The sequence below is a fragment of the Macrobrachium nipponense genome, chromosome 32 (assembly GCF_015104395.2).
Source record: "Macrobrachium nipponense isolate FS-2020 chromosome 32, ASM1510439v2, whole genome shotgun sequence".
NCBI lineage: Eukaryota > Metazoa > Arthropoda > Malacostraca > Decapoda > Palaemonidae > Macrobrachium > Macrobrachium nipponense.
The window spans coordinates 32,737,772-32,749,463 of record NC_061094.1 but is presented as its reverse complement, the minus strand read 5'-3'; the positions used below and the strand labels follow the sequence as shown (position 1 = coordinate 32,749,463).

General features: G+C 41.0%; 2 protein-coding genes across 3 annotated transcripts in view; one reads left to right on the top strand and one right to left on the bottom strand.

Moving 5' to 3' along the window:
* LOC135207403 (RUS family member 1-like) overlaps positions 1–11,692 on the top strand; it is a 146,487-nt gene that overhangs the window by 26,360 nt on the left and 108,435 nt on the right. The gene's annotated exons all lie outside the window — the stretch shown is intronic.
* Positions 798–11,692, bottom strand: part of LOC135207113 (neurofibromin-like) — a 12,744-nt gene continuing 1,849 nt past the window's right edge. Inside the window, exons 2-4 of one of the 2 annotated variants that reach the window (XM_064238713.1) lie at positions 8,494–8,637; positions 8,201–8,375; positions 798–952 (exon numbers count right to left, since the gene is read on the bottom strand). In XM_064238713.1, the coding sequence (XP_064094783.1) occupies positions 837–952; positions 8,201–8,375; positions 8,494–8,637 (435 nt within the window). In that variant the 3' untranslated portion in view covers positions 798–836. The remainder of the gene's footprint in view (positions 953–8,200; positions 8,376–8,493; positions 8,638–11,692) is intronic. The other variant, XM_064238714.1, reaches the window with a different exon arrangement.

Sequence of the window (11,692 nt, the reverse complement as noted above, 5' to 3'; positions counted from 1 at the left end):
ACTTACTCAAGTACAATATGCTAATGTGGAACTACATAACAGCAATATATGAACTAAGCACAGTACATAAAAAGTAATATGTAAAAGCAAGGATGGGAAAAATAGATATTCCAGCTACAAAAACCATTTATCTAATCTCAGAAATTTGTCGAAAAAAAATCACAACCCAGAAATTCCAAAGGTTAGTAACTTGGTTGTGGAATAACTTCAAAATCTTTTAGTCAAATCATGTTATGATGCACATATCAAATTTACATTCAATTTAATGAAACATTATATCCACTGTTACACAATCCACTAACATAAGTATTTAATTCATTTAAATTTAAGGTGTAGAATAGTTTTGCTACCTGTGTTACTGTTCCCAAAGCTTGTAAGTTTAAAAGAATCTGTAACACTACTCTAAAGGACAACTTGCATGATGTTATTCCTTGAATTCTCTACTTTCATTAATTTGTATTTTTTTAATGTCCTTTCTGGCCTGCATTCCTTTTGTGAATGTATTTATTGACCAGTATTTGTGTTGATTTTTCTCTTTCATTGCTCATCTGCCTTATACATTTAAACACATAAGCACTTGAATTTTTTTAAAATCTGGCATTGTTGACTGACGGTCTTTTTGGCTTGCATTTTAATGATTGCTCAATTCAGATGATAAAATATATAACCGGAAATCAGAGTTTACAAATTCAAAACTTGAAAAACAAAGGTAACACCTTTCCCCACTAATCAGGACCAATTGATAAGAGGTGGACAAAACATCTTTGCTCACCAGTATTTAGGGGATGTGAGCATGTGTGAACTAAACAATTGTAAATACTAGACTTAAATTATACTTACCTAGCCGATATTCTATTGAAGACAGTTAAGAAATTATTTAAGCTGAGTGCAAATAAAACCTTCGACGCAAGGTTTTTCAGCTGCACGACCATTGGATGGTCATTTGGCGGATCTGTTGAAGTAAAATGATGCTATGAATTACAAAGAAGGTATAAATTATTAAAAAAATGTGTGAAAAAATTATATTGTTATGATACAATAAAGTTTCATACATACTTACCTGGCAGATATATACATAGCTAAGACTCCATCGTCCCCGACAGAAATTCAAATTTCGCGCCACTCGCTACAGGTAGGTCAGGTGATCTACCGGCCTGCCCTGGGCGGCAGGACTAGGAACCATTCCCGTTTTCTATTATATTTTCTCTCTTCCACCTGTCTCCTGCGGGGAGGCTGGGTATATATCTGCCAGGTAAGTATGTATGAAACTTTATTGTATCATAACAATATCATTTTCATACAATCAACTTACCTGTCAGAGATATACATAAGCGGATAGGCACCCTTGTGGAGGGAAAGAGACAGCTACTTATGGAATAGACAGGTAAACAACATATGTTGTAGGTATAAAATAAAACTTGGTTCCTACCTGATAGGTGGTAGACTTCGTGGGTGCTGCCCAGGAGTCTGCTCACCTCAAGAAACTTTAGCGAGATATATGATCTATGGCCAAAGAGTTCTTGTGGGTCTGCCGATGGGTCTTATCCGCTTACTCGGCAGAGCCTGAAAGGACTTTGTCAATGGGTGCTGCTCCACTTATATGACAATACACCTTATGATGGAGCACACAACCAATCCCGACCACCTGATCCTAACCACCGTGTTAGTATTAAAAATTGTTACGAGTTATCCCCAAACTCTTCACAACAACCATAACTCAAAAACACATTACGCACACACACATAATTTTCAAAAAAAAAAAAAAAATTATACTAATCTAATAAGATATCACAAAGAGTTACTTACTGAACAAAAATAGTGACTGACCGCCAGTGCGACGTCTGCACTTTGTCAGCAGAAAGTCTAGAACATATCTAATAGACTGTAAGTATAAATTAAGGATTGGTGTTAGCTCCTGTACCCAGTATCGTATTCGCTGACACGAAAGGACCTATAGAAAAACAATTCTTATACCTTACACGAACATCTCTCAAGTAGTGAGATGCAAATACTGAGTTGCATCTCCAAAATGTCGCTTCCAAGATGTTCTTTAGTGACATATTTTTATGAAACGAGAGAGATGTCGCTACTGCTCTTACTTCATGAGCTTTCACCTTTAGAAGTCGAAAAGCGTCGTCAGGACAGATCTTATGCGCATCTGTAATGACAGTTCTAACAAAGAACGATAGAGCATTCTTGGACATCAGTCTTGTGGGGTCTTTTACCGCGCACCAAAGACCATGTCTAGAGCCCCCCATCTGTTGTTTTCTCTGAAGATAGAATTTCAGAGCTCTTACAGGACAAAGAGATCTTTCTGCCTCTCTCCCGCCGAGACTCGATAAACCTTTAACCTCGAAGGTCCTAGGCCAGGGATTCGAGGGATTCTCGTTTTTAGCCAGAAATAAAGCTTTAAACGAGCAAATGGCCGAGTCCCCCTTAAATCCTACTTTATCCTCTAGAGCATGCAGTTCACTAACTCTTTTTGCTGTGGTTAAAGCTAATAGGAACAAACATTTTCTAGTCAGGTCTCGAAAAGATGCCAGATGAGGAGGTTCGAACTTATCAGAGGAAAGGAATTTTAAAACTACATTAAGGTTCCAGCTAGGAGGAGCTGGCCCCGACGACTTCGTAGTCTCAAAGGATCTTATGAGACCGTGGCGATCCTTATTCTCTGTTAGATCTAGTCCTCTATTCCTGAAGACTGCAGAAAGCATACTTCTGTAACCCTTTATTGTGGGTACCGATAGATGCGAATCTTCCCTCAAGAATAATTAAGAAATCAGCGATTTACCGTCACATGAGGTAGTGGAGGAGGAGGACAAGCTTCTATTAGGACTATTACACCACCTTCTAAAAAACTTCCCACTTAGACCTGATTTACTCGTCTAGTGGAAGCTCTGCGGGCTCTCGCAATCACGCTTGCAACTTTGCGAGAAAACCCTCTCGCTCTGACAAGTCTTTCGATAGTCGAAAGGCAGTCAGAGCGAGAGCGGGGAGGTTTTGATGATACCTCTGGAAGTGTGGTTGTTTGAGAAGATCCGTCCTTCTTGGGAGGGATCTGGGAAAATCTACTGTCCACTCCACCACCTCTGTGAATCAGTCTTGTGCTGGCCAAAAGGGGGCTATCAGAGTCATCCGTGTTCCTTCTGAAGCCACAAATTTCTTCAGAACTAGTCCCAGGATCTTGAACGGAGGAAAAGCGTAGACGTCTACGTGAGACCAGTCTAGTAGGAAGGCGTCTACCATCAGAGCTCTGGGATCTTCTACCACCGAACAAAATACCTCCAGTCTTTTGGAAAGGAATGTGGCGAAGAGATCCACATGGGGAGTCCCCCAAAGAGACCAGAGACTCTGACACACTTCTGAGTGGAGGGTCCACTCTGTGTGAAGGACATGGTTCCTCCTGCTGAGCCTGTCCGCCCTTACATTTCTTACTCCCTGAATAGATCTCGTAAGCAGGGAGATATTCCTCTGGGAAGTCCAAAGCAGTAGGTCTCTTGCCATTTCGTAAAGGAACAAGGAGTGGGTCCCTCCTTGTTTCCGAATGTAGGCCAACGTTGTGGTATTGTCCATATTTACTTGAACAACTTGGTTCGATACCAAAGGTTTTAGTCTCTTTAGAGCCAGATGTATGGCAAAGAGCTCCTTGCAGTTTATGTGCCAGGACACCTGCGCTGCTGCCCAGGATGCGGACACCTACTCTAGGGCCTAAAGTTGCTCTCCAACCTTTCTCCGACGCGTCGGAGTATAACACTAGGTTTGGGTTCTGAACCTTCAGGAGATTCCCTTGTTCTCCTTCAAATGGGGGCAACCACCATTCCAAGTGCGGCTTCATCTCCACTGGAATGGGAAAGGCGTCTGCTAGATTTCCTGTCTTCCAACTCCAAGACCTCTTGAGAAAGAATTGAAGTGGACGAATATGCAGTCTTCCTAGAGGAAAGAACTGTTCGAGCGAGGAAAGGGTTCCCAGAAGGCTTAACCATTCCCTTGCCGACGTCCGTTCTTTCCTTTAAGAAAAGAGAGACTTTCTCCAAGCCTCTCGCGAGTCTCTCTTGCGAAGGAAATACTCGAAAACCCTGAGAATCCATCTGAATCCCCAGATAGACTAAGTTCTGTCTGGGGGTCAGCTGCGACTTCTCGAGGTTCACGAGTAATCCCAACGACTTGATCAAGTTCATGGTCAGAATAAGGTCCTCCAAACACTGTCTCTCTGATCTGGCCCTGATGAGCCAGTCGTCCAGATACAGAGAGATATTCACCCCTTTTAGGTGAAGAAACCTTGCCACAATCTTCATCAGGCTTGTGAAGACCTGAGGAGCTGTGGACAGGCCGAAACACAAGGCCCTGAACTGAAAGATCCTTCCCTCCGCCATAAAACGGAGGTACTTCTTCGACGAAGGGTGAATCGGTATGTGGAAATAGGCGTCCTGGAGATCCAGAGACACCATCCAATCTCCTTGGCGTAAAGCTGAAAGGACTGAGGCCAAAGTCTCCATGGAGAACTTCTCCTTCTGAACAAATTTGTTCAGAGCGCTGACGTCCAGTACTGGTCTCCATCCCCCCGAGGCCTTTGCAACCAGAAAAAGGCGATTGTAAAACCCCTGGGAGTTTTGATCCAATACTAGTTCTATCGCTCTCTTGTCCCACATCTGATCCACCATTAGTCGAAGAGTATCCCTCAGTACAGGATCCCTGTATTTGGCTGACAGTTCCCGCAGAGTTGACGTTAGGGGAGGACTGTCATGGAAAGGTATAAGGTATCCTTTCCTTATCATGGACAAATATGAGGCGTCCGTGCCTATACGTGCCCAGGCTTCCGCAAATTCTAAGAGCCTGGCACCTACTGGTGTTTGGAGGAGAGAAGCATCATTTACCCTTTTTAAAGGGACGGAAGGCACACCTACCTCTCTTCTCAGGAGCCTTCCTTCTTGAGGGTGCTCTGGAGGTAGGGCCTCCTCGAAAGGGCTGAACCGACGTACTCGGTCCTTTCTTTTCCACCGCAGTTGCAGGACTCTTCTTCCTTGAGAACTGGGTAAGAAGGTCTTGAGTCGCCTTCTCAATTAATGATCGGGAAATGTCTTTCACTAACTGAGAAGGAAACAAAAAGTCCGATAAGGGAGAGTACAACAGTGCTGCTCTTTGAGAGTGGGAGACCGCTTTAGTCAAAAAAGCACTGAAGACTGTCCTCTTCTTAAGAAGTCCCGCTCCAAATAAAGAGGAGATTTCTAAAGAGCCATCTTATACCGCCTTGTCAATACACGACAGTATACAAAGGAGAACTTCTGGGTCGAGTCCTTCTGAATCATGGGCCTTCTTGGACATCACCCCAAAGGACCAATCTAAGAAGTTGAAAACTTCCAATACATGGAAGAGTCCCTTGAGGAGATGATCCAGTTCTGAAATGCCCCAAGTCACACGGGCAGAGTTCAATCCTTGTCTTCTTGACGCATCGACTAACGTCGAAAAGTCCGCTTCAGCTGAAGACAGAAGAGAAAGGCCCATATTCTCTCCCGTCTGATACCAAATGCCCCGTTTTCCAGCGAGTCTCGCTGGGGGCATGCAGAAAACCGTCCTGACCAGCTCCTTCTTCGAAATCCATCCACGAATTCAAAGACTGAAGAGCCCTCTTTGCGCTCGAAAACAGAGAGCGTGGAGGAGGAGGACCGGCAGGGGTTAAAGCGTCTCCATATTCTTCAAGAAGCAGGGCTGTCAAGACTTTGTAGCTTGACAGTCCTTCTCTTCCACGATTCTCGTCTTCTGAGTTCTCCTCCAACTCGGGGTCTAGAGGAGATTCCGTCGAAAAATCAGGACGTCTTTCCTCTGGGGGAGACAAACTCCTGATAGGAGAGGAACTAAGGGAGTGATAATCTCTCCTCTTCAAAGTTTGAGCTTTGTGAGAAGCTTCCCGCTTGGCTGGCGCCACACGCTTAGGCGTCTCCTCATAAAAGGATGACGCCTCGCGCTTGGATGACGCCTCTCGTCCGCCGAGCGTCCTGGCTGACGCCTCGCGCTTGGCTGACTCCTCACGTCTGGATGACGTCTCGCACTCAACTGGCGTCCTGGCTGGCGCCTCGCGCTTAGATGACGCTTCACGTCCGGAATGAGTCCTGGCTGGAGTCTCGCGTCTGGCTGATTCCATGCCTCTGAATGACGCCTCGCGCCTGGAAGACGCCTCATATCTAGCTGGCATCATGTCTTGCACTTCGTGTCTGGTATATGCCTCTCTCGATCTCGATCTAGACAGAAAAACTTCTTCAACATGTTTGGAAGACAAATCTTCATGTCAGAAAGACGCCTCGCGTTTGGCAGGAGAGAGAGGACGAGACTTCTTGATCGGAAGAGAAACGTCCTTCTTACGAGGAGGATTTCTAGCCAAAACTCCCACCACCAATGAGGCTAGCTGTTCTTGGACAGCAAGAAGAATTTTCCTTGAAGCTTCTCCCACGTCTTCTTCAATGGGAGGAGAAGGAGAATTCGAAGGCGATAGATCCGCTACATCCATGTAGGGAGACGTTGACGCAACCTTCGCCTTTTTGATTGAAGAGGGAGCTTCATCTGAGAAGCGCTCCGGGCTCGAATTCAAATCAGGTTCTCTATAATGCCTTTTCAGTGGCCTGGAAAGGTCCGAATCCTTCCACCCTCGTTTAGGTAAAGGAGAGGGAGAAGAAGAGAAACACTCGCAGGACGCTTTTTCTAAAGCGGTCCTGAGCAGCCTGAAGCGAAACAGAGCCTGCTGAAGGGACGTCTGACCGTTGGGGATTCCCCACGACCTCCTTAAGGCTTTCGACTTTCCTTCTCCTCTGGGCATGGGAGCTTTGAAGCGGTCTAGGCCTGGGAGCGTCGCAGAGACGATCAAACGCCCCCTCCACAACACTGGGAGCACTCACTTCACCAAACACTTCACTTTCACTATCCTTACCTTGTAAGACCGCCATTTTGGACTTCATCTTAGAGATAGTAGCCTTCAGATCGGCGATTTCAGAGGCCGATTCTGAAAGTAAAGCTTGTGAATGATTCAACACAGAGGGAGAATTAAAATCATTAAGGTTAGAGATAGGGTCAATAAAAGGCTCAATAAGGCCTTGTACTTACACTCTTCAAACGTCTAACTCTATCCCTCTCTAACTTCCTCAAATAAGAAGTTAGTCTTCCATTTTTCTGCATTCAACCCCTCACATTCATGACAGGTATTAGTAGAAGAACATTCAAACCCCCTACATTTGCGACATACAGTGTGAGGATCAACCGAAGCCTTTGGTATCCTCACCTTGCAGCCTACATTCACACACATTCTCACACTCACATTTGAGTAAGACATACTGAGAAAAATCAAAAAGCAAGTCCAAATTCAGTCCACAGTAGCGAATGCCAAAAACCACGATCCAGATACGTCACCAAAAAGCCGAGAAACGATGATCAAAAGGTTGAAATAAGAATCTAAGTCAGAAGGTAGTGACAACAATGTTGATACCACCGGTGACAGAGAAAATATGATAGAAAACAGGAATGGTTCCTAGTCCTGCCGCCCAGGGCAGGCCGGTAGATCACCTGACCTACCTGTAGCGAGTGGCGCGAAATTTGAATTTCTGTCGGGGACGATGGAGTCTTAGCTATGTATATATCTGACAGTAAGTTGATTGTATGAAAATAAATTATTATAATAGGTTCAGTTTAGCAATAAATTGGAATACATAAATAAATAAAATGTAATTAAATTACGACAAAACTACTATTCTATTCCTTCCTGTCTGTCACATTACTTCTACCATACGCCTATTTTCCTCCTTTTATGAGGGACCAACAAATTCCTTGGATATTTCATAATGCATTTTTAATTCACAGATAACGTTTTTGTCACGACTTTGATATAGCTATGAACAGATGGAAAAATATAATTGCAAAGCATGAAAGAACATCTCTAATTATTTTATGGCAAAATGTAATCAAAAGGCTGTTTCTTGGGATTTTGTAAACTTGAACACTAGTATATACTAACAGTTCCTGGTTTTCTACATTATAGCAAATACTATATAAACATGAAGTTATGACAAATTGACTAGACTATAAAAGTATATCCTAGGCTTGGCATTGCAAGTTTCACATAAAACAAGAGAGAAGTGCATAAACCTTAACAAAATCTTCTAGTCTACCATTTGCTTTTCCAAAATCCTTCGACAAAAATAAAAGTACAAGTACATACCAATAAACTGGCAGGTTTCCCTAAGTAGAAGCTTCACATTCATAGCTTCATCTCTTGTAGTATCCTTTGGTTGTGATGAGAGACATTTTTCTAACGTATCAAGCACTATTAATAGCGACTCATAATAATTTTTTTCTAAGTCAGGGCCGTGTGATCGCTGGAAAAAAGTAACAAACTGGGAATGATGAGTATGTAATTAATGAAATCTTAACACACAGATAGACACAAAAATACAGTAGCCAAAATATGAAATATAAGTTATGCTCAAAACACATTTAAAATTGCCACCTTACCATATCATTAACTTTCTGAAGAATTTTGTGCAGCCCAGAAATAACAAGATTAAATTTATATCGACTGATTTGGATTAGGCATTCCTTATTTTGCTCTACATTAAATCTTGAATGTTGTGTCTGTGGGCCTGTCCGACATGGCAACTGAAAGAGAAAAAACATCTGATGTTTGTGGATGAAACAAAAAATTTTATTTTGATGCAAGTACTGCATCTTCTTCATATTATGTACTACAGCAACACAAATTCTGGGAAATAAAATAGTATGTACTATGAGATACATTCATGTATTAAACTTGTCTACTTTTTTCAGTACAGTATGAACCCTCTTGTAACACGGGAAGGGAAAGTAAGGGGGCAAATATTACACAACTAAGCCTGTAGAGGTGATCATGAAATAACATCTACCAGAAAATCAAACTTACACACCAAATTGTTTCAAATTATACTCAAACAAGTGTGAAAATTAGGATTTGCAATGTTATTCTTAAAGATAGGATTAGAAACATGGAAAGTAAAGGTGATGCCTATAAATGTAATATGAATAGTACTCAGAAAGGAAGAGCAATACACAATACTATAAGTGAATTGATGAACTATAAATGAGGCTGTACCTGGAGATGTGGTGAGATAAGTACAGTTAGTAATGATGGCCAAGAAAGGCAACACTAGATTAGCATACTGGAGTATTGCAAAGGAAATGGATACTCAAAAGAGGTGGCCAATGGAAGTAGTAAGAAAAAGGAAAATCTGCAACATTTTTCATTACAATCATGTCAATACTTCACAACATACTTATCCTAATGTTAACACCGATTGTTTGTTTTGTACACATATGAACAAATCAGCTTTACATTTTCAGACAATCCAAAATATCTCAGAAAACTTATTTTAGAATAAGGTAATCTCTTCTATGTCCACAATAATATAGCCAATGGTCTGCTGGATTGGGACACAATCCAAATACGGCAAAAAAAAAAAAAAAAGAAAACAATGTGCAGCGTTGCCAACAGCTCCCTTCTAACCCTGACCAGCCTTCGACTAACCCACACCCCAGAATTTATTTCCCTGGCTTCTCATCCACTCTAATAAGCCTTCTCAGCCTACTTATGTCTTTTAGCAGTCATTAATACTTCATGCCTACACAGGTTTGCCAACCATTAGAGTGCAGTTTTTTCAAACTATGACATTTATCCATATTACATATGTAATATCTTAGGTCCTAGGAGGACGGTTGCATGCTGTTAAACGCAAATGCAGATAAGAAAAAAATGGATGACTGAGGGGTTGCTGTACACTGAATAACTTGTGTATCCCATTCCATGAAGGTTACCCAACTGAAAAGTGTGAAACATGTTGTCACACCCATAATGTTGAACATATAAATTAGATCATTCAATTAGTTGTACATTTAAAATGAGAAAAAAAATAAATAAATAAATAAAAACAACAGATGGAACTTTGTACTCTTGATTATTATATATAAAAAAAGTAATTCCCATACTTATCATATACATTATCACTTCTGTGGGAAAATTTCTTTACATGTGCCTTACACTTTAAAAATTATGATAAGAATTCTGTGAAATTCATTCACCATGTTTTAAACTATGTCCTCATTATGTTTCAATTCAAACTTATGGAAAGCAACTATCATCCCTTCAAAAGCGCGGGCTTACTTCAATGGCCCCTCCTGTATAAAGTTAGGCATTAATTGCTATAGTTAAGGGCAATGATGCCAGATCTAACTTCAGAACCATATTTAAGGTGAAGACTGAGTTTGATTTGTAACCTACACTGAGATCACTGAAGACACCAGTTGCACTGCATCATGGTTTACCAAGTCATCCACAGACTGGTCTTACTTATGTTTGGATTTGTGCTTGTTGTAAACATAAACCCATCAGTTTAATTATGACTCAAGAAAACACTAAACTGTTGGATTTGCATTACGGTAGAAAATTTGATCGTTTAAAAAAAAATTCATGTAATAGTGTCCAATTACGTAGTCATGAATCATAATACATATTCTGTAATCACACCTTTAGGAAATCGCTACCATTTACTTTGACAGTTTCTATACGTATTCCCAAAGCATTGTACAGCCATTGTAGACCATTTGCATGTCTATACTATTCTCTTAACTCATGGGAAAGTTTTATTTACCATTTGTCTCGCTACCACTCCATTTCATCCTAGCCACAACTATTCTTTATCTTACTTCTCATTCAATCCCTATTTCAAGACTACAGCGACCCCAGGACAACAGAAACAATCTACAGTAGGTACCACTTTTATGACCTGCCCAACTATCACATGATTCATATATGGCTCAGATACAACCTATACCATGTGAATCCCCATACTGCTTGGTCAAAGTTGATTACAACCAAAATAACAAATTTTTAACCAATTTATATTTTTCATAGCTAACCTGAGGTCTTCACAATAGGATAATATTCTTGCACCAGCTGGAAACCAATTAAAAACCATCTAAGATTGTAAAGAAAGGAATCTGTGGCATCTGGCAAAACGTGCATATACGAGGTGGTAGCTGGTCAGCCACCAAGCGTGGAACCACATTAAAATTGATAGTCAAATTATTACATAATTGATTCTTATAAGTTAGCATTGTTAATAAGCTGTTATAGCCTACATTAGGTTTGATTGGGTAGTTTGTGATTAATCACATCCAATTTCCAACATTGGCTAGGCCTAAATACTCCATTTCATCTAGGTTAAAGTGACACTTTTTCTTTTTAATTCTCTTTCTATCTATACTTCACAGACTCCATGGCCCCAAGGCAACAGAAACTTTTGTCACATCTAAGACCTGCCATTTATCACAAAATGGTTCAGATACAACCCATGCCTGATGACTCCCTATACTGCTTGCCAAAGTTCACTACAATCAAATGTTAAAATCGATGGTAAATGTGTGAATCATAATTTGACTTTTTAGTAACTGGATGTGCTTAATCCACCAAGAGAAGTCAGCATTGCTAAATAAGTAATCAAATCCAGCTTTCAACCCAGCTAGACCGATATAATAGGACTATAGGATATATAATTTTCACACCACATGCTATGTACTAATATCCTAGTGCCGCTATAACATGCAAGTCTAAAGTTAAGTTTTAATGCCTGGTTTGGTCTCTTATGAAAACCTAATTACTAAAGCCTCTTTGTTATTAGAGTAG